The sequence below is a fragment of the Spea bombifrons genome, chromosome 1 (genome assembly GCF_027358695.1).
Source record: "Spea bombifrons isolate aSpeBom1 chromosome 1, aSpeBom1.2.pri, whole genome shotgun sequence".
Classification (NCBI taxonomy): domain Eukaryota; kingdom Metazoa; phylum Chordata; class Amphibia; order Anura; family Pelobatidae; genus Spea; species Spea bombifrons.
Genome location: NC_071087.1, coordinates 26026564 through 26048805, shown reverse-complemented (window position 1 = coordinate 26048805; position 22242 = coordinate 26026564). Strand labels below are relative to the sequence as shown.

Sequence of the window (22242 nt, the reverse complement as noted above, 5' to 3'; positions counted from 1 at the left end):
TCTTCCAAAACCAATGTATGTTGGGTGTTCTACTCTGGAGATGTTGAACATAAATGTTTTTAGTTGGTAAAAAAATATTATTTTTTTTAAACTATCATGTAATACACGTTACTATATATCAGCAGTGGAGGAAAGGAGAAGTGAGGAAGATATCAGTGTGTTTATTCAATAAATAAAAATTAATCTTTTCTTTTCTTTTCTCAAGATACTGATCCATCTATTGCAGCATATACTCTCTTTCCGCATAACAGCTCCCCGAGGTATAAGTTTCAACCATATTAAATATTAAGAAGCAGAAAAAAGAACATGTTATGTTCAATACATTGGATTACCTGTAACTCTGATGGTGAAAAAATGAACACTTAACCTGTAAAGGAAGCAAGTGCTCTGGAAAATGACCTAATAATCTATAACACTTAATCTTAAAGCATTAATCAATGTTTCCTCTGTTTTAGGCTGTTCTGCTTTCTTTCACAAGGGATAAATGAATGGAGGTCTCCTAAGCTGTAGCTTTCCAGCTACTTGCAAAGATTAAAGCAATTGTCCATGTTAGATGAAATGCACAGTGACAATGAGCTGAAATCCAAAAGTGGCACAACCTGAGGGCTGCATGTCTATCTTGCATTCTAGCCTTTTATAAGGTCATAGAGCTTGATGGTAGAAGAACCTTACTAGGTTATTTATGAACAATCATTTATAAAAATATTTTCTGAATGAGCCAAAATGAATATATTCATTTTATTTGAGCGTAGAAGTTAAAGAAACAGTAATTTCTTTTTTATGTAGTTTATACGTAATACAATCCACCCTTCTCTATAGCACAGTTTGTATGAGGATTGTTGGGGTTTTGTCTATGTTTCTTTGTCTATGTAGCTTTTTTTACAAGTTTGAGGATTGGGGGTGTCTGATATTAGAAAGTACTTGGTTAGTAACCATACCTGTGAACGTTCCATGGCATGCTATTAAAACCAATTTTCTGAGAGAGTAGCTTCTCCATGCCTCAGAGAAAGAGGAGAGTGACCAGGAGAAGCAGCGCTTCCCCCTAAGACTCCAGCTAACTAAACAGCATTTCTAGTTGAAACTCTCCTTAGACTACGTGGATGCAAGAGCAATGGGGCAAACATAGTTTACAAGGGTTAAAGAGCAAGATAATTAAGATTATGCATAGGTATAAGCATAAACAACTAAAAATGAACTTGGGTAGTTACACAAACATTTATAACGCGTGTATAAATATTGTATTGAAAGGCGCAGAAACATAGATTTGTTATCAGATAGTAAAACGTAATTATGAATGATTTTCATTCAGATAACAATGATTTACAACAGTAATGGGACAACTAATTTGATGTTGCATTTTATTGCTTATAAGAATTTTCAAATACAATATGGCATTTAAAAGTTCATAAAAAATTGAAATATCTTATAAACAACTTAAAAACTACCCTTTTACTAACACATTGAATTTTCATTCTCAAGACTGGCACATATGATTCCCCAATAACTTTATAAATCGGAATTAATGAAAGGCATGTGGCATTACATTTTTACATTTAACAGGCGATCAAAAACGTAGTTATGAAAACACATACAAATCTATTTTTTTATTTAATAAGGCAAAAAAAAATGTGACAGCAAATACTGTATGTATGACGTCAACACTTATATTGAAAGGGCATACTTTCCTTTCATTTAGTTACAAACAGAAGTACGTTCTATCACATCAACAGAAATATTCTTTAAACTTTTTAAGCACTAGATAGGTGCAGTGCTCAACCATACAACACCCAACAGGCTAAAATGTTCAATGAAGACCTCCACTCGCCCTGTTTACTGATTAAAATGACAAGAATTGGGTACATACAGTTTTCTCTATTGTTACATGTAAACAAATATTAAGATCCTTGGCAAAATATCGGCATGCATTCTTAACATTTTGAACCTTTACATATGTCTTTTAGGCACCTATAGAATATTGATGGTGATTTTCTGTTTCTGCATACCATAGCTGCCAACATCTTATTTCGATATGTTCAAGTATTTATGTAAAATAGACCAAGTAGATAAAGTGCAATGTTTTATAAGCAGTGGTTAGGTCTCTGTAGAAGGTCTATATATTTCAACAATCATTTAATGTAGTCCATACATACCTCTACAATATATATGTATATATTTTATACATAGTAATATGAAAAATACATAGCTTACCTAAATATAAATGTTTTTTTTCCACTTTGATTTGTTCATAATGTATATTTGAACTGCAAGTCACTACTTACAGCATTACTCATAGCAGAATACTCATGGCTTATTGTGTGAAACCAGCATTTTGTTTAGTACATTCTATCAGTTTGAATAACTGATTGTAGTGATGTCTGTGTGTATCCCACTTCCAAAGCAAAACTCAAAAGGGTATTTGTTTACGACTGTTAAAATAAGGAGTCTAAAATTCTGCTGTTCCAGTTTTCTCTGAGGTTCTGGATCAAATGAAATAGGTTAAGGCTGACACCAGCTTTAAACTACAAAGTATTCCTGTGTTTGCTGGGCATTCCAGACAGTTTATCCTTCAGTTTGCACATTGTGTATCTAAAATTGTACTCGGAACAGCAGGTTTATATTAGCGGCAAATAATGATTACATTGTATAAATCATTTCAGTTCCCATGTTAGAAAGCTTGAAAGTGATACACTATTTACATTACAAAACCAAGTTAAAGAAAGCAATGCGACTCCGGCTTAGTGAGCCCCTTTTTGGTGGCTCTTCCAAATTGTACTTAAATAAGATCTATTATACAAGTCCAGACATTGTACTCTTCACAGAACTGAAAAATGAAACATAGATACATAAATACATAGATTTAACTAATATCCACTATAAAAAAAATTCTTGATGCATTGCTTAGATTATCTTGGTCCATTACACCTGATAAAGATGATATAGATGCTCAAACTGGATTGGTGCCAATAGAAGATGCATCATTTTTGGAGCTCTCAAGCATTTTACCAGGAATAGTGATGAGTGATTCTAGTTAGCAACTGTACATACTAGCATTAAAATTCCTTACAATTTCAGACAGAGTCCACTTTTACTTGGTTGTTATTTGTTAGCATTGGCGAGGGTTTGCTTTTAATCTTCTCTCCATCGTTAGAACTTTCCTGAAAGAAAAGCTTTGCGGTACAGAGAGAAACAATAATCCTCTTGTACTCTCTCCTGAAATTCTGGTTCAAGAGCCCATAAATGATAGCATTAAGGCAACTGTTGAAATATGCCATGTAATAACTGCCAACAAACAACCATTCTGGAATTCTAGGTAGGATTGTGTCTGGGTTTACAGCAACAGCAAGGCCTATGAAGTTTAAAGGCGCCCAGCAGACCGCAAACAATACAAATACCACAAACATTGTTACAAAGTTCCTGAAATCGTGAGGTTTTAATTTGGGTTTGTTATCTGGTTTTACCCTGCGTCTCACCTGAATAACCAAAATCCATATACGTAAATAGCAAAAAGTTACGATTGTAATTGGGAGTATAAAATGGAAAAACACCACTGCTATGGTGTAGGTTGAGCTTACTGATTGTGAAAATGTACATGAATAGATCCTGGGATCATACTGTAATGATCCAACAAACAGATTTGGCACAATGGCAATGAATGTTAGCACCCAAATAAGAATCACGTAAAACAAGGAATTTTTGTCACTATACAACTTGTCGTATTTGAGGCTGTGACAGATATAACAATAGCGATTAACTGCAACACCAGCAATGTTAAATATAGATCCAATGACACTTATTCCCATCAAAAATCCGCTAATTTGGCAGTGGAGGTATCCCAAATTCCATCCTTTGCGAAATATTGAAGTCAGCACTAAAGGGTATGGGTAAATGGCCACCACCAGGTCTGCAACAGCAAGGCTTACGACAAATATATTCCCTGTTGAAAAAAAAAACATAAAATTATTTCTTAATTTGGTTTTGCTCCAAAACTGACATTATTACGATGTAAGATACACATTTAGATGGATATGCATCTAATTTAGCTTTAACTACACAGTACATTCTATTTAATAAAAATAAAACAGTATTGTGCACTTTTTCTGTGGCATAGGTGTTTTTTGTCAAGGTCTGAAACAATGTCTCAAACATCAAATTTAAATGCCTTAATTAGTATCGATGAAATTGATGCATATCATTGCATAATTGAAGAAAAGTTTTATTGTTGACAGAGATCTACAAAATAATATTACTTTCCTATAGACTCTTTGTGCTTGCCACTGTTCAAGTAAACAACCAGTTTATTCAAGTTTAGCATATCACCACTTCCAGAGATGTCACCTGTCTGCAACTCCAGACCTGACGAAGCTACTCACCCGAGTTCCCAATGCCCGCAGGTACTGAATCCCGCGAGGCGTCCCCAGCTTCTTCCTCCTCTGCCAGCATGTCTGCCACTAGGCGCAAGCTCTCAACAAACTTTATGCGTCCCCGAATGGAGACGCCGGAGAACGTGCACGGATGATGTCACGGTTGGGGGCGAGGCTTAGCTTAGCTCAGTGCTCAGTGATTGTTTTCCTATTGGGCTTCCTGTGCGTTTATAGTATTCTCCCTGCGATTTCTGTGTACCGACCCTGGCTTCTCCTCGACTCTGCTGCCCCCCATTACCCGACCCTTGGCTACTAAATGGCGTTCCCGATATTCTTGGTTTCCTGACTCTGGCTTCGGATTTTGATCTCGCTGCTCGCTATTATCCTGACCTTGGCTACGTTCCTGACTTCTGCTACTTTGATCTGCCCTATTTTAAGCTGCATTTAGCTGTTTATCGCCTCCTGGGGTTACGTCCCTGCATATCGGACTCCACCATTGTTCCAGCCTTACATCTGTCCAGGTTGTATCTCCACCTGTAGCATTAGCTATTTTCTCTGCTTCCTCCATACCTTGTACGTCGTTTCCTCAAATTTTTTGTACAAGCAATGCTTTCTCTGTTCTGTAAATGTTCCTCTTGGTGCATTTTAATACAGTTTCATTTTTTATATTCACCCCACGTGCTCAAAGGCACTTTACGTGTTCTGAGTATGTGTTCTCAGTATGTGTATTGAGTATGCTTAGCAAATAAACCATAACAGATCTCCCATTGTATTTTGTTACTATGAAGGTTTAATCAAATCACACTAACCCAGAAGCTCTTTACATGGTTTCGGGTTGGTTTTGTGTGCTGCCTCAGTAGTTTACATCCAGTTGCCTCCATGTCTATGCCTTATTTTTTTGGTTCTCCTTGGTTATATGCCTCCTATTTTTGTTTTTAGTTAGGTAGTTTTTTTAGTATTAGGACATGCCTGATCTGAAGTGCTGGCAAGCTTACATCTTACGGCCTTATGATAAACTAAACCAATGCGCGTTTCAGGTCCTAGAGCTAGTCTGTATGTTTCTGATATGATTGGAGAACCTAAGCAGCAGGCCATAATTGGCATAAAATTAATGTAGTACAGAGTGATGTTTCTATTTAGGTAATTTGTTCTATAAATGTACTTTCCTCCCCTAAGCAATACATGAGTATTTTACTTAAAATATAAATATTGTGAGTCAATTCATCAAGAAGATATTCTAAACTTAATTTCTAAATGATAATTTCTTCAGTGAAAAGTCCACTTATTACTAAACAGAGCCAATATCAGTTGCAAGAAAATTGGTTTCCAGTTACAAAAATTAAAGTAAAGGTAGGTACTTTGTAAAATTAAAATAAAACGGTTTATTGTGTTAAAAAACTGTGATCAATGAACTAATCATTCTTTCAAAGAAAATTAATAAATATTAAATACATTAGTCAGAATATGGTCATTTTATGATTATTAGAGCTTAACTATTAGGAAAGTTTAGTATATTTTAGACTGAATACTGTAATTGTCTATTTTTTTCCAAGACGTGTAGTTTTAAGTGAACCTAGCATGCAAAACAAGGTGAGGGTAAAATGATATACATAGCAGGAGTTTGCCATGCAAAGTCCCAGGTAACACCAGGAGCCCCTGACCCTGCATAGTATATGATTTAATGGGTGAGGGGATCTAGGAAATCTCAATTGATTAACCCCCTTGCATCCCCTAAAGACAAGTGGTAACTGTGAATGCTTACACCCAGAGACAGAGACTGATTTATCATGCAAATAAAATCAAAATGTGTAGCTCGTTATTAAATTGACCCATTCAACTATTTAATTGTTAAGTAAATCTATCCTAAGGATAATTCATTGAAGGATAATCTGAATTACATGTTTGATAATATTAGTGGAAAACAATTACAGACATTAATTTATGCGTCAGTAAATCAGTTTCTAAAGCCATTATGTCAGTCATGTCTTTTACGTGCAATTCTCCATTAAAATCTGTCATTTGCTTTTGCACAATTTTAAATGCCAAATTCCAAACACAATTTACTAGTTTCACCTTTAGAAATATTTTGCGAAGATATTACAAGTGAAAGTCTGGTAAGGTCTCTTATGGCCACCCTGCTAAAAATGTAAAAGCCAAGAAACTGTCAAAATATTGACAAGTTGCCATTTAAATGTAACCCAGATGAATGTCTTTACTCACCAACAGTCCTTCCCTGATATGTAAACGTTGGATCCATTCCAGAAATCATAATAGATTTAGATGCAAGTCAGTTAGGCTGGGGTCCCAGATGCATCAATCAACCAACTGGGGGAAATGGTTTGCAGAACCATTTCTCCCGCCACATAGAACTGTTGGGTTTATATGTACATTTTTATGTATTAATTGCTAACAGATGTACTTGGCACATTACAGTAAAATAAAAGGGGAGGTACACTTAGTGCAGTAATAGAAGAAGTACAGTGGTTTATAGATGTTTCGATTGCAGTTTGCAGTCTAAGTAGTAGTAGGTGGACATACAGATACAATCAGAGGTGAGGTTCCTGATGGTGAATGTCAAGTAATGGTTTATAAGTTGATGTAGTGCTAAATAAAAAGGTGTTCTTTTTGTTTGCTTTTGAAGCTATGGAGAGCCGAAGCTTGGCGAGTGCTTAGTTGCAGAGAGTTCCAGAGATATGGAGCAGCAAGGTAAAATGTCTTTAGTAAAGACAGAGAAGTAGCTGTCATAGGAAACCAAGGCATTGGTTTTTAGAGTCGGGATGAGTGGTGATCTGGAGGAAAGACTTTTCTGGTGGCTTAACTGAGAACAAATTGTAGAGGGTAGGGATACCTGTAGCAGACAAACCAATAAACAAGGAGTTACAGTAGGCTAGAGAGGAATGATTAGTGCATGCGTAAGGGTTTTTTTTGGTTTTAGAGGGAGTACTGGATATTTTGAATTGGATATTATGCTTAGCAAAAGTCAAGGTAAACTGTTGTATCTGTCAAATGTTAACGTTTCCACAGCCAGATACATCAATCCCATACAAGGCACAAAGTTTGCATTCCATCGCAATTATCCATTTCCAGCCTTTTTCGATCGGAGATCAGATTTAGAGGCCTTAGCTCTTGATGCCTTCTCATAAAATCTGTGGCAAGGAACTGTGCCTTTACTCCATTTAGAATAATTCTATGTGCTTTTTTGCACATTAGGCAACATGAATACCCTTTTGAACAGATCAGCTTTGGTTCCCTGTTATGAAATTGGCAAAAACAGATCCTGTGAGGAGCCATTATGTACTGGCAAAATCAAAAAGTCCCTGGGATTTGATGGGGTTTCACATTCAGCTCAAACTAATGTTATCAGAACCATGGGTGCCAAGTACCAACTCACCTTACAGAACTATCTGGTCATTTTGATTACAAATAATTGGTGATTATCTATCATACCGCTGTGATGTTAGATAATAACAAACATTTTGTGCTAGGTTTATAAAATACTGATCTCTATCTGAAGTATGTTTTGGGCGTCTGTTTCAAAGGTTCGGTTGCCGATATCACCACATACTCATCACCACTGGTGCTAGGTGAGCAGAAAAAAAGTAGCATGTGTGTCCCTGCATATCCAGCTGTGGGCGGCACTGACGTAATCCAACAGCTGCCAGCTTTAAAATACCAGGGCCACCTGGTCATCACCAGTCTGGACCTGATTTATGCATAGGGCTGGCACATTCCCTCAAGACATGAAAGTGATGATCAGTGGGCAAGTCCAGGAGCCACTCTCTTGCCCAGTGATTAAATGAACTAACCTAGAAGTCTGTAATCATGGAAACCCAGAGAGTAATCATGTATGGTCACTGGTTATGATTGTGGATTTGCACATAAATCAAGTTTGATGGACTAAAGAAGAAAGGGTTCATACACCTCATGTTAGTTATTAAAGATGAATGAAGGTACTTATGTTATATCTGTAACAGCTAACCAATATTATTTTACTCCAGTTTTGCTTCCTCTTATTTATTAAATGAATTAATGTTTAAATAGTGTTCATGATAAGAAAATCCCAATTCCAATACCTAAAACCCAATACAATCTAAAACCAGCAAAACCAGCAAAAGTGGAAAAAAAATACTGACTGAAATACTACATTGTACATTAACAAGATTGCTGGATAAAACCTAACTGCAATGAATTATTCATGAACACATATACCATTTGGGGCTCACAAGCATTTGTAGATTTCCAGCTATGTTATGGTTTAGGTCCCATGATAGTCTAAAATGTCTTCTAAAATATGCAGGATGTTCTTTCTTGATATAATTAACTATTTATTACCCAGAGCCTGATTAGTACCAGAAGAAATGGTAACGATTTCTAATTTCTTTTTGTATCCTGATATGTATTTTATATTTTTTTCCTTAATAACCTGTTTCCCATGCAATAACTAATCTAGCTTCTTTTCACTGGTATAACAAAGTTCTCCACACTATCCAGGGGACCTATCCGCTCTCGCTGCCAAACTCCTTTTCCCCCATGGGCATACTGCTGGGATGGCAAGCCTCACTCCCTCAGTTCCAGCATGCTATATGATGTAATTTCCAGGTGCTCAGACATAGATCGCAAAGAAGTAGCCAACAAATGTAGGTGTGTATATTACTGGGTGTGTATAAGTAGATATATTACTGTGTGTATTAATATGTGTACGTATGTTAGTATGGGGTGTGTGTAAGTATGTTACTGTGTGTGCACTTCTATATTAGTGTATATGTATGTTACAGTATGTGTGTCTTACAGTATGTGTTGCACATTAGTATGTGTGTAAGTATGTTAGTCTGTGTAACTATATTACCCCCACCACCAAGTCTCGCAGGGGGGCCCTGGCATGTTTTGTTAGACCACTGCTTAATTTTCGTTCGCTTAGGGAAAACTGCAGCTTTGTGTTGGAGGCACCCCAGCCATCATATGCACTTTAACACATATGGTAGCTGACAGGTCCCTCTAGGTATCTGTGTTGTCTTCCTTGTAAAAATATGCATTTGCCTGACCCACATTGATTCTAAGATGTATTCCGACAGACATTCTGGTATACATCTGAAGCCCTTATTTGTAGCTCCATGTTACCATTTGGAGCAAATCTTATGAGTAGTACCATTACTGTTTGTTTCCTCAGTTTACCATACCATTTACACTATATGCGTTCTTTTACATTTTAACAGCTCCTTACGCAGATCTGAAAACGGAATTTCTTTTTTTTTTTTACATTTATTTGTGCAAAATGTATTATAATTTATACACATTTGCATTTTTGAGTGTCACTTTGTGCAGGGTTATACTTGTATTTTGTTTTATTTGATTTGATTTTGTGCCCTATTAGTACCCTGGCTGCTATTTGTATTTTCTCCCATTGGCAACCTCTTATTTCCTATATTTTTAAGGTCTAACAAGTGCAAGGGTGCTTATACAGGTTGTTTTGAAAGGATGTTGCAAATTTATTCTGGTAGGATTGACAATCATCTTTTGTTGTGGTGGTGGCATGCATCAATGTCAATTTCATTTTTATTTATTTTTTACCTCATTTTACCGTTCTGGTCTAATTAGGTGCACAGTGGTTTTAAAGCAGATTCAGCGCACAGTGGATTGCTATTATGCAATACATATGCAAAACATTGACATGCATTTGATCATTTAGCGAAGATTTTCGTACCCTGGGAGATGATTAGCTAACTAATGAGTGTGATTTGAAAGCATTCGTTGAATTTGAAGTGTTGAAGTGTAATTTTGAAATGCAGCACATTTACATTTCATAAACAATATATGTACATAATCATAAATTTATATATATATATATATATATTATTTATATAAATTATACTGCATATGATTCAACTATCTCTAACTGTTGTATAAATTTCTAACCAAATTAACTAAATGCTGTGACTCATCTATCATTACACAGTACCTTGAACATTATGCAATGTAATGACTGCCAAACCGATATAAATATTTAAATATATTTTCAGTCATCCATATACATGCTTTAAAACTGTTGGGAGCAGAATGACCCAGAAGCATACTGACAAATCATGTCAAATTTGCATATATTGTAAAGAACATGGAATGTCTCAAAAGATGCAATCTGTCTTATAGCCACTGTGTGTGGTATGCCCTGTTCACTTACATTCTGGATAATGCAGTCATTTATTTATTTAACAAAATATAAATCCAACATTTTGTGAAACTGGTTTAGTATTGATGGTGAAAGCATTGTTATTTTACACTATGATTGTGCGAATATTGCAGTTAAACCTTTTATCTATAATATGTATGTGGTGAAAACAATTGCTACTATGTTTTGGGCATGGTAGATGTAGTTACAACATGGACATTCTAATTTAGCTCGAACATGACAGGGGATTTAATGTAGTAAGAAAAGAATATGGCTCAAGCGTAATATAAAAGGAAAACTAAGGGTAAATTAAATACAGAAGGGGCTGGGGAGAGATGGCTACAAAATGAAATTGCAACAAGAGAGAAGGGAATAAACATTAAGTAATGGAAAGAGCTTCAGAACACACACCAAAGCCAAATAAATTTGGAATTCTTGACTAATTTTTACCTTAGATCCAGGGCCGGCCGAAGACTTAACGCCGCCTGGGGCGAAGTTTAAAATGCGGCGGCATTTTAAACTTCGCTGACGCCATTATTCCCCCCCCCGGTACTTACCTTTAAAGAGTCCTGCCGGCGAGTCTCCCTGCTCTGCCACGGTGCCGGTTTGTAATGCTGAGCGCCGGAAATTGACGCCACTTCTGGCGCTCATCATTACAAGCCGGCACCGAGACTGAACAGGGAGACTCGCTGCAGAGGAGAGAGAGAGGGGCGCCGAGCGGGTAAGCGAAAGCTACTCGGTGCCCCTCCCTCTCTCCTCCGCTTCAAAACAAACAAATTGCCCCAGTCGGCTCCATTGTAGGGCCGGCCCTGCTTAGATCTCAAAAAAAATGACAAACCAAAAATACATAAGGACCAGACTTTTTTCCTTTCTCGTCTTTCTACTTGGAATCAATGTCACACTAAAGAGGAAACTCAGCAAACTCCAACATTTCAATAAGGAAGGAATCAAATGATGGAAGAAAGAGAAAGAGTAAGGAGAGGAGAGAGGTTCCCTGGTGGTATTATGAGGAACTGGCAGCGTTTATGTACCAAGAGGTCCGTAGGGTGCGCATTATAAAGCCAGATGGAGTAAGACTAAAAGTATTTATAATTGATTCCATCTTCTTCAGATATTGGGGGGGGAATCCATTACATAATCCATTATACGTAAGGACACAAGGGAGGAATCGTCGCCATCTTGATTTCTGGTACCGGCCTTTGTCCTCTTGGAGAAATATTGAGGCAACTTATTAGAGGCGCATTTAGGTTGTTTTGGATGCCATCTCAGTGTCCTAAGGATTCAGGCGAAGCAATTTGGTGATTTTTCTGTTTGTGAAACTGCTGTTAAAGCCGCTTTATTGCTGTCACGCAGTCATAGCTCCTCTCTCACACGTCCATCTACGTAGCTCCGTCGTTAGGCCCTGCCGCCCTTATTTAATTTTTTTAACCCCTTAAGGACAACGGGCGGTCCCAAAACCCATTGAAAACAATGCATTTTGAGCCCGTACATGCACGTGCTTTGTCATTAAGGGGTTAAATGTACATCTCACCTTTTTCTGTAACATATACCGTATTTGCTCGATTATAAGACGAGGTTTTTTTCAGAGCAAATGCTCTGAAAAATACCCCTCGTCTTATAATCGAGGTCGTCTTCTAATTAGACCTCAGAAAAATGTCTGCTGGGGCCAGGCTGCTTACCGGTGCTTTGGTCCCGAGCAGCGTCTCTTCTATTAGCAGCAGGAAGCTAGCAGAGTGTCACATAATTCTGCCTCCCCCTCCTTCCTCTGGGGGCGGGGCCAGAGAAGTTGCTCGCACAGCCGGGCCCCTGCAGAAGTCTGCGAGTGGGAGATCTGCAGTTCAGGTAAGGGGGTGGGGGGTTTGAGCGTGTGTGTATGTGTGATTAATGGAATGAATGAGTATTTAAATGTTTGTGAATGAGTGTGTGTGTTGGAATATTAAATATGAAAAAATTGTTTACATGAATTAATATTTACCAGTAAAACTTTTTTTCCTATAGGGTAGTCTTATATTCAGGCGTTTTGTTTTTTTCCTAAATTAATATTTAGATTTTGGGGGGTCGTCTTATAATCAGGGTCGTCTTATAATCGAGTATATATATTGAACACAGGGTTTGAAAAAAATTTGTCCTTTTAGGGATATCAGTCAATTTTAGTGTGTTCTGCCTTTTTCTACATGATGTCACACTACCAAATATGCTTCGCCTTATAGGCTTCCTCAGAGAGCGGGAATTATAGTTTTGAGTTCACTGTTAGGTAAAATTTTCATCTTTTATTCCTCTCACAATAATTTGATTATCTGTGTTACCGTCTTTTTCTAAGCAGTCGTGAAGACGCTGCTGGCTATAGTTAAGTGTTTTGCCCTGGTGTTAATACGGTGTTATATAATTTTAACAAAGCCTGTTTCCTTCATGTTATGTACGCAGATTTTAGTGCATATTGGATTGATTTCTAACTTTTTGTATTATTAATTTAGACAGTGTCTTCACAGAATCTATTTTATGTCGGTTGATCAGCAGCAAAACTGTGTATCAGTTAAATGCTTCGCAAGGCAATTTAAGAGGAACTTGTAAGAGAGGACACATTGTTTTCTGCACATTTTCTTTCTTTTTTTTTTTGCTGAAGTGAACAAAATGAAAATCCCTTTGAGGCAAATCAATTTCTACAGTGGATTAATTTGTGTGACACGCTGTATAATTTGACAGTGTAAAAAGTAAGATGCAAGGCAAAATGTGTAGTTTTAGCAATACTGCTGGACATATATTTTTTTTCTTTTTTTTTTTTTACAGGAAGTAGAATTTAGTACTGTAATGTGTGCAGAAAAAGCATGTGGTAACAGGGACTACAGCAGTTTCAATGTATCATATTTGGTGAAGAGTGAACATAAGATACCTTGCTGAAGCGGAAGATAATAATTCTGGGTAAAATACAGTAGAAATGTATTCCACGTATAAAAAATAATTCTAACTTCTACTCACTAAAGTAAAGTTAACCAACATATGCTGTATCCAAATTAGTAAGATTACTGCATTTTTCAGTTAATCACATCCCCTTTGGCCTATAAAATTGCAAGATTTGCTTTCAGGACTGACATAATTTACTAAAAAAGTGACCAAGTAAGAGTCTGTGTGAACTTTAAGTCTTTGCAAAGTCTCTCTTTCCATTCCGGAGTGACTAAATCTAGAATACTCAAGGACCTTTGATGACCATAGTCCAATTATGTTTAGATGCAGTTATTATGAGGGCCGGCCCTACCATGGAGCAGAGTGGGGCTATTGCACTTTTGAAGAGGAGGCACTTTGCCGCCCCAAGCGCCTTTTTTTTTTAAAGCAGAGGAGAGAGAGGGGCACCGAGTGGTTGACCAATGACCCCTGGCGTCGGCGGGGGGGTGGGGGCGCCATCTTAAACTTCGCCTCAGACGGCATTATGTCTTGGGCCGGCCCTGGTTATTATATTAATGCAGCAATTTAATATAATGATGTGGTACCCATGCAACAGGATAGTTAAAACTGGTATAACATTGGGAATTAGTGCCACAAGCTTTTATTGATATATCAACATTTTATTAGTGATGTATTTGCACTCTACTGCATTTACTATTCCACTATTCCACACATAAATATTTGAGAAGCTTTTGTGACTACTTTTGATGTGTTCCTTGTAAAATTTTCACTTGATGAAATAATGCTTTTGGTCAAAAAAAAAATGTTAAATTAAGCAGCGTAGGTAGAAAATAATAAAATACATATTACACTTTTAATATTCTATGTTGAACAATAGATGGAAAAAGTTTCATGGAATATTCTAAAATATTTTATTTTTATGTATCTTTATGTATTATCTAGCCAACTCCAAGCAAAAACATAATCTTGAGAAAATGAGTTTAAGATCCTCTTTACCATTATGTGCATGGTGGGTTTTGAAGGCATATCTGTTTTAATATTTAAAAGCCATTACATGCTGTTGTGTATAGATCTGTAAAAAGCAGGATTGGGAAAACTGACAGATCTGCTTTAAGAATACATCAAACACAAAAGCACCCAAGCTTTGTGAAGTCAATAAATTAAGAAAAATATCATCTTATTGAGTGAAAAATTTGAGCATCAGCATGCTTCCTGGTACTGTATTAATTTACAATTGTCAGTTAAACATGTTCTTAGCAACAATTTCCAGCTGTCGATTTGATGAGACAGAATCTGCCCATGAGTATTAAACATAGAGGAAAGAGGCTTTGTAAAAATGATACGACACTGGAGTCAATAAAACCTATTATTATCATTTTCAGTTTCTTCTTACCACCTTATTTGTTTCTTGAATCCCCCAGAGACCTGGTCTACTTCCAAAGCTTTCTGTGAAGTAATTTGGCATCGTAATTCTCATTCTAACATCCTTTTGTGAGACGGCAGCAATAACTCTGCTCAAATTCCTTCTAAATACAACGCCTGTGTTACGTTTACTTTGGGAACTAATGTGGGATTACCTGCTCTACAAAAGCCCCACTGGAGTCTTAAGTCACCTGTGCTGTGTTGGAGGACAGGGACACATTTATTCTGTGAGTTCCTAGACCTCCTAGGTCAGGGGCGTCCAACATGCGGCCCGCGGGCCAAATGAGGCCCGCGAGACCTCGAGGTGCGGCCCGCGTAAGATTGGCAGCCAGGGCAACCGATCTTACGCGAGCCGCACCTCAAGCCCTGCTACTTACTTGTGGGAGGGTCTTCTGGACTGCACAGAGGAAGCGGAGTTCACGTGACATCCTACTTCCTCTGTGCTTTAGCAGAGAAGGCAGAGGGAGGCCGCGCCCCCTGCTGAAGTCTGCGAGTGGCATCGAGGAGCTGCAGTGCAGGTAAGGGGGTGGGGAGGGTGTTTGAATGAGTGTGTGTGATTGAGGGAATGAATCTGTGAATGAATGATTATATGAATAAATGAGTGTGTGTGTGTGTGATAGCATGGATGTGTAAGTGCTGGAACCTAGGCATGATAGGACTGTGATTGCTGTTAGCAATCACACTCCTATCATGCCAAGTCAGCCAGTACATGCTGGTACAGGGTGGCTGTAAGTGATGTGCAGACCCCATACTGCTGGCAGCATCACTACACAAGGGGGGCAACTAGCTAGGTTTCAGCATGTACTGGCTGACTTGGCATGATAGGAGTGTGATTGCTAACAGCAATCACAGTCCCATAATGCCTAGGTTCCAGCATTTACTGGATGGATGTGTAAGTGCTGGAATCTAGGCATGATGGGACTGTGATTGCTGTTAGCAATCACACTCCTATCATGCCAAGTCAGCCAGTACATGCTGAAACCTAGCTAGTTGCCCCCCTTGTGTAGTGATGCTGCCAGCAGTATGGGGTCTGCACATCACTTACAGCCACCCTGTACCAGCATGTACTGGCTGACTTGGCATGATAGGAGTGTGATTGCTAACAGCAATCACAGCGAGCACAGTCCCATCATGCCTAGGTACCAGAATTTACTGGTTGCCTGGGTATGATAGGAATGTGATTGCTGTTAGCAATCACACTCCTATCATGCCAAGTCATATTGCTAATTTTGTCCAATTGTGTGTTACCTACTTTTATTAAAAATGTGAGTTTTTATTATTATTTTTAAAGGTGGGGGTCATTTTCGGTTTTGGCTAAGTGAACCCTGAATGTTTTGGTCCAGAATTTTCATTTTAGTTCATCCCTAGAATAAATCTAGGGAATCCTGAATTTGTAGTCGCAAAACTTTCTAGGCCCAGAAATCAGTGAGAGGAAGAGTAAAGGTTTTGTGTCATTTTACTTTATTTTAATCTGCATATTTTATTAAAGGCCATATTTTTTGTCACAGTGAAAAATGAGTGCGGCCCGTGCACGTATACAATTCTAATGAAGTGGCCCACTGCAGAAAAAACTTGGACACCCCTGTCCTAGGTTATGGCACCGTGACAGCTATATTCTCATAGGCACCAGAGGCCACCAGTCTTTGAAAGATGCACTGCATCCTCTGTAGACTTGAACGGGCCCCATAGATGTAAATGAATAGATCTAATGCATCTTCCAAACACTGAGGGCCACTGATGTACAGGAGTATATATACATGCTCAAGCGCAACCAGCTGACATTTTTCAATCCACTTTGTTAATCCAGTGTTGCACATTCCTGCTTGGACAGGGTACAGAGAATATACTTTAATTCAGTGGATGAAATAACGAATATAGTGTAGTAACCCATTCAAACTACACGATTCCCAGGGGATCCGAGGTGAACTTCAACTTTAACTCACATACAACTCTCAGGTTGATGAAACTGGGAGTTGCTTGCGCTTTTGTCAGATGCAGTCGACTTCGTTGCAGGCGAGTATATGTGAGTTGACAGTTGTTTATAGTGAATGCAAATTGGCTTTAGTGAAATTGTGAGTTAAACTTTTGTTTATCTCATGTGAATTTGCTGCTACACAGACTTGAATGAGGCTTGTTGAAATCAATAAAGAATTTGATATAGCTATGTAAACAAGTTCCCATCTATCTCACAGCCATTTTCAACCAAATGCCATTAAAAAGAAGATAAATTAATAGATTTTATTTTTTAGACTTGGACAAAAAATTGTAAATTTTACTATTTACAGTGCTACGGAATCTGCTGGTGCTATACTGCATAAATAAATGTATTTAACCTCCATATATGCTTAATAAAACAAACAAGAATAATAAATGGAAACATTTCAAACCAAAAAAGAACAAGATGATTTTACTCACAGGGAGATACTATTGTATGGAACATAAGGCTATAGTATTGTTACAGATTACCCATAATTTTAATTGTGTCTGTATGCCCTGTCTTAATTGCCATTTCACAATGGTTATGTTATTGTATGTCTGGGTACTTTGGGGTGAGTGCCTGGGTGTGTGTTTTTCTGTTAGTGCATGTGCATGTGAGTTAGTGTGAGTGTCTAGTTGTGTTAGCTTGAATGTCTTAATATGTTACTATGAGTGCCTGTTAGTGTATCTTGTTGTGTCTGAAAGTGTGTATGTGTTAGTGTCCCTCTCGAGCTCAGGCTCTGGAATTGCCCCTGAGATTTATGTTGACTTCTAGGAGTTCTTTGTTATTGTTTTCTTGTTGCTGTAGTAGTAATAAACATAGTTGATCATTACTTGGCCACTGAGTGATTGCTATTGATTGCTTAAAAAAGGCCTACACCCTAAGGGACATTTTGTCACAAACGTTTATAGTACAATCTGTTCGAAAGTAAAAGACTGTCAGGGCAAAGGTTACAAAGTAAGTGAAAGGAATTGATTATCTGGGTAATTAAAAAAGTAAATACAGAAAAGCAGTCAAATCTGTAGTTTTGTTATTGTGTAAATACTCAGTAGCTACATTATTATGTACATCTGCATCTACAAATAGCCAAACAGCAAATCATGTGACTGCATATATAATATATGCAGACATGGGCAAGAGGTCTAGCTGTTCAATCAAACATTATAGTGCGGGTGAGCTAAGTGACTTTGAATGTGGTATGATTGTTGGTGCCAGATATGGTGGTTCCAACACCTACGAAACAGCTGACCTCCTGGTATTTTTGCACACGGCTGTTCATAGGGTTTACAGAGAATACTGCTTTAAACTTCAGTCCATCTGGTTATCAACTAGATAATAAAGTTCACTTTTGTCACGGATTTACAAAATTAGTCTGCTCACTGTTAAGCAACACATCCTGTCATCCGTGGCCACTTATAAACAAAAATGGTCACTTACCTTTTTAAGGTTCCACCCACCAATGAGCCGCAAAGTCTTCTCTCCTCAATTTCCGGCCCATGCTTAAAGAAAATGCTCCATCTTATGGGTTTTCAACTTGCATTTAAAGCTTTTTCAACCTTGCATACACTCACATCTCCTACAGGCAAGCGCATGCTATTTCTTTAATATGTGGTAATGTGAGTTGCCTTGGGTGACTACGTGAGTAGGACCTTTCTCCAACTCACGCAAGTTTGCTGCTGCAAAATTACATTTTTTTGGCAACTCACAAGCACTCCCACTTTAGTGAATAGAACCAAATTTTAAAACAAATATCATAACACTAACACCCCGATGGTGTATTAATTGTTGAGGTTAGCTGTAAAACATTTGGATTTTAAAGCAGCCTCAGAATCATGAGCATTTGTATCTGTTATAGCAGTGATTTCTGGACAGGGGGTTTGCAATAAACAGGTTAATTCAAGCCATACACTGTATCTTTGTTAGCAGATGTGTAACAAAATGCAGTTTTCCTGTTTCGGACGGATTATGTGGAAATGATGGCCGATGTTTGCATGTGAGAACAAATTGTTGCTCTGCACCAGATGCTTCACCTATTGTTATATTTTGCAATAAACCAAGTTCACCTGTATAATTATACAAAGCAAAAATAAACAACATTTAAAAATTAATTAAAAATTTTAAATTATGTATTGGTTGTCGATATATTAATTTGTATGCAAATAAATGTTAAACACACTTTATGCTCTCCAATAAGGAAGCAATTAAATGGTTCATTAAGAAGCAAACAACATATAATGGTACGCAATGTATATTTTATAGCAGAAAATGTAGTGCTAACTGCAGTTTTCCTTTCAAGATCAGTAGGAAATTGTAGTAATCCCATCAGATTTAACAGCCGATGGTGGCGGTTAATCCATTTGTAGCAGGAAATAGCATGAGATAATGCATGTGCAACTTGACTATTTAGTATTGCCAAAATAAATCTGATTTTAGAGATAGCACACAAAAAATCGGTTGAGTCATAAACAAAAACAGGGATGAATCTAAGTTTACCATCAAGTTGTCCATTAGCGCATACAGTTTTGTCTTTCTATCTTTTAATATCTTAAGCAGAAAAAAATATTATGTGATGAACAAGCAGATTCAAGAAATATTCCATCACTGTTAGCTATTAGTGAAATTGTAAATGGGTGTATATATATATATATATATATATATATATATATATATAGCACCCAGACTGCTGAATAAATGCAGATGATATTTAAGGGCTGAGTGCAGAGCTTTTGGATTGCAAGTTAAATCTAAAAAAAATAATAAACAATGAACTGATGAACTATACTACTTTTCCACTGGAGGATTTCCCACCTCCTGGAATATTCAAAATTTCTACCCTCACTGTTAAAAACATTTTATAAAGTAAATTCTTTTGTTTATTTTAACATGCTATAAGAAACATACAGTTTCATTAGTGAACTTCCCTCATTGTGTTATCAAGTCAGTTTTAAAATAGTTACATAAATAGTGCTTCCTGAAATATAAATGAACAATACAGTTATAGTTATTTTCTTAATTTGCAACATTGTTACAAACAGAATCAGACCATCCAGTGTTTTACAGGGTAGGTCTTTTGATAAAAAATTAAGACAGATGTCAGGCCCCATCCGGGCTGCGGAGCTGCATGTCTTTAGTTTCCCTAGCCCTTGCTACAGTTTCCCTAATCCTTGCTACAGTTTCCCTAGTCCTTGATATAGTTCTCCCTTTGCAGTAATCCATTCCTGGATTTCCCTATGCTCTGTCCTGTACCTGTCCTGTACCTCTGATTCCTTGATTCCAGTCTTGCTCTTTGTTTACCTCTGTTTCCTTTATAAGGTGTACCCCCACCTGTGAAACGGAACACCGATAGGACTTAAATAGACGTTTAATCACCACGGACATCACAAAACTTTTCACTGCAGCCGAATCTACCGATTTTCTCCTGAGGAAGCCGCGAGGCGAAACGCGTTGAGAAGCACCTGAAAATAATTCAACATAAGCAGTGTGCTTTTGGACTTTTACTACAATCTCCGGACTTTTATTAGCTGAAGTGCCTGGCAAAATCTACTATCCTGTAAGTGTATTCCAAATTCCTTATATCACAACAGGAGGATTCTGCACCATTGGCTTTTTCTCTTTTATGCCTATTTTAGAAATAGAAGAAATAAAGAATATTTTACCTTGAAGAGCCTGTATACCATCCGTATTTTGTGAGTACATTCACTACACATTCACACTTTATTATTTTTACTTGATATATTGCACTATTATTTTTTATTTTCTTCCTTACATGTACATGCACCCCTATACCTGTGTCTTTTTCTGTTGAACACTGAGAGGAGTGTTGTCTGGGCTGCTGCAGTACCGCGGAAGTAACTCAATCTAAATTTTCACTTACCTTTGACTCACTACCTGGTGTTTATTATTTTTACCTTTTGGTTTTGCTATTTATTATACCCAGGACCTTACAACAGAAAACTTAACTGGTCTCTTAAGTGTGCTGTTTTCTACGTTTTACTTTCTAAAGTCTCTGTATAGTTAATCTATGACTTAAACAGATAGTATTTTTTTGTGTTATTGAAACACGTAAATCATAAAGCTGCCCATCCCAGAGCTGGCCCTTGGTCCTGGAGGGTCCATGTGACAGCCACCACAAGACGTGTTCTTTCCAGATAAATTTGTGGAGAAATAAAAGCATTTCTGCATCTCTCTTTCTCGGCGGAGCTATCTGCGTTATTCTGGCCTCTCCTGCCTTCCGCAAAATGCAGAGCCATAGGGACAGCCTCTCATGAGGTCCTCCAATCTGGGAAGAGGGTGTGTCTGGAAGCTCCACGCCTTTCATGGATGTGCACCAAGAGCAGAGGCGTACTGTGGGGGAACCATTGAGTTAGGAACGTAGCTGGATCACATAACCCAGTCACGTAACTGCTGGCAGTTTAGAGTATAGATTTATGGATGGGGATATGTGTGTATGTGAGCATGAATGTGTATGGGTAAATGTGTCAGCATGGATGTGTATGGATACGTTTTTGTGTGTGAGCAAAATGAGGTTCACAGAGTAATGGACGAAGAATGAAGACAGGTGTACAAGAAGAGGCAAGAGAAGAAGCAGAGCTGTGGCAAATGAGACAGGGACACTGAAGCAGTCGGTGGAGATGTGAGGAAGACATTGTGAGAGAGTGTGAAGGAAAGTGTGAGAGCATGAATGAGTGGGAGACAGCATGAGTGAGTGAACTTATTAATCAAGATATAACATAATGGATGTGGGCGTGGTTTTGGTAGTTGTGGTGGGGAGGATGTAATTAGATTACAATTTGTGTAAACCTCCTAAAAAATATATATGGATGGATAATATGTTTTGAAGGAAAGTGTGAAGAAGAAATTCTAGGGTTTTACAAATTGGGACTTAATAACAACCATCTGTTCCTTAGCAGGTCTAAAAAATAGGTAAATTCAACCTCAGATGAACAACAACAGATGACATGTTACACTGTGTCATGATTTATTCAACGAAAATAAAGCCAAAATGAAGACACAATATGTCAAAAACTAAGTACACTTAATGATTCAATAGCTTGTAGAACCACCTTTTCTGTTTGACTTTTTCAGTCTCTCACATCCTTGTAGAGGAATTTTGGCCCACTCTTCTTGGCTTAGTTCATTGAGGTTTGCAGGTATTTGTTTATGCACAGTTCTCAAGGTCCCGCCACAGCATTTCAATTGGGTTAAGGGTCTGGGCCATTGCCACACCTTCATTTGTTTCTTTTCAGCCATTTTGTTGTAGATCTTTTGGTGTGCTTGGGATCATTGTCTTGTTGCATGACCCATTTTAAGCCAATTGGCTTCACATTTGACTCTAGAATACTTTGGTATACAGAGGAGTTCATGGTCAACTCAATGACTGCAAGATTCTCAGGTCCTGTGGCTGCAAAACAATCCCA

The 22242-nt window shown here is 37.7% G+C and overlaps 1 protein-coding gene across 1 annotated transcript in view; it reads right to left on the bottom strand.

Annotated features, from left to right (window-relative positions):
- Nucleotides 1-3043: 3043 nt before the first annotated feature.
- The window catches only part of MTNR1A (melatonin receptor 1A), a 36815-nt gene continuing 17616 nt past the window's right edge, over nt 3044-22242 (bottom strand). Inside the window, exon 2 of the mRNA XM_053459069.1 lies at nt 3044-3934. Within this exon, the coding sequence (XP_053315044.1) occupies nt 3069-3934 (866 nt within the window). The 3' untranslated portion in view covers nt 3044-3068. The remainder of the gene's footprint in view (nt 3935-22242) is intronic.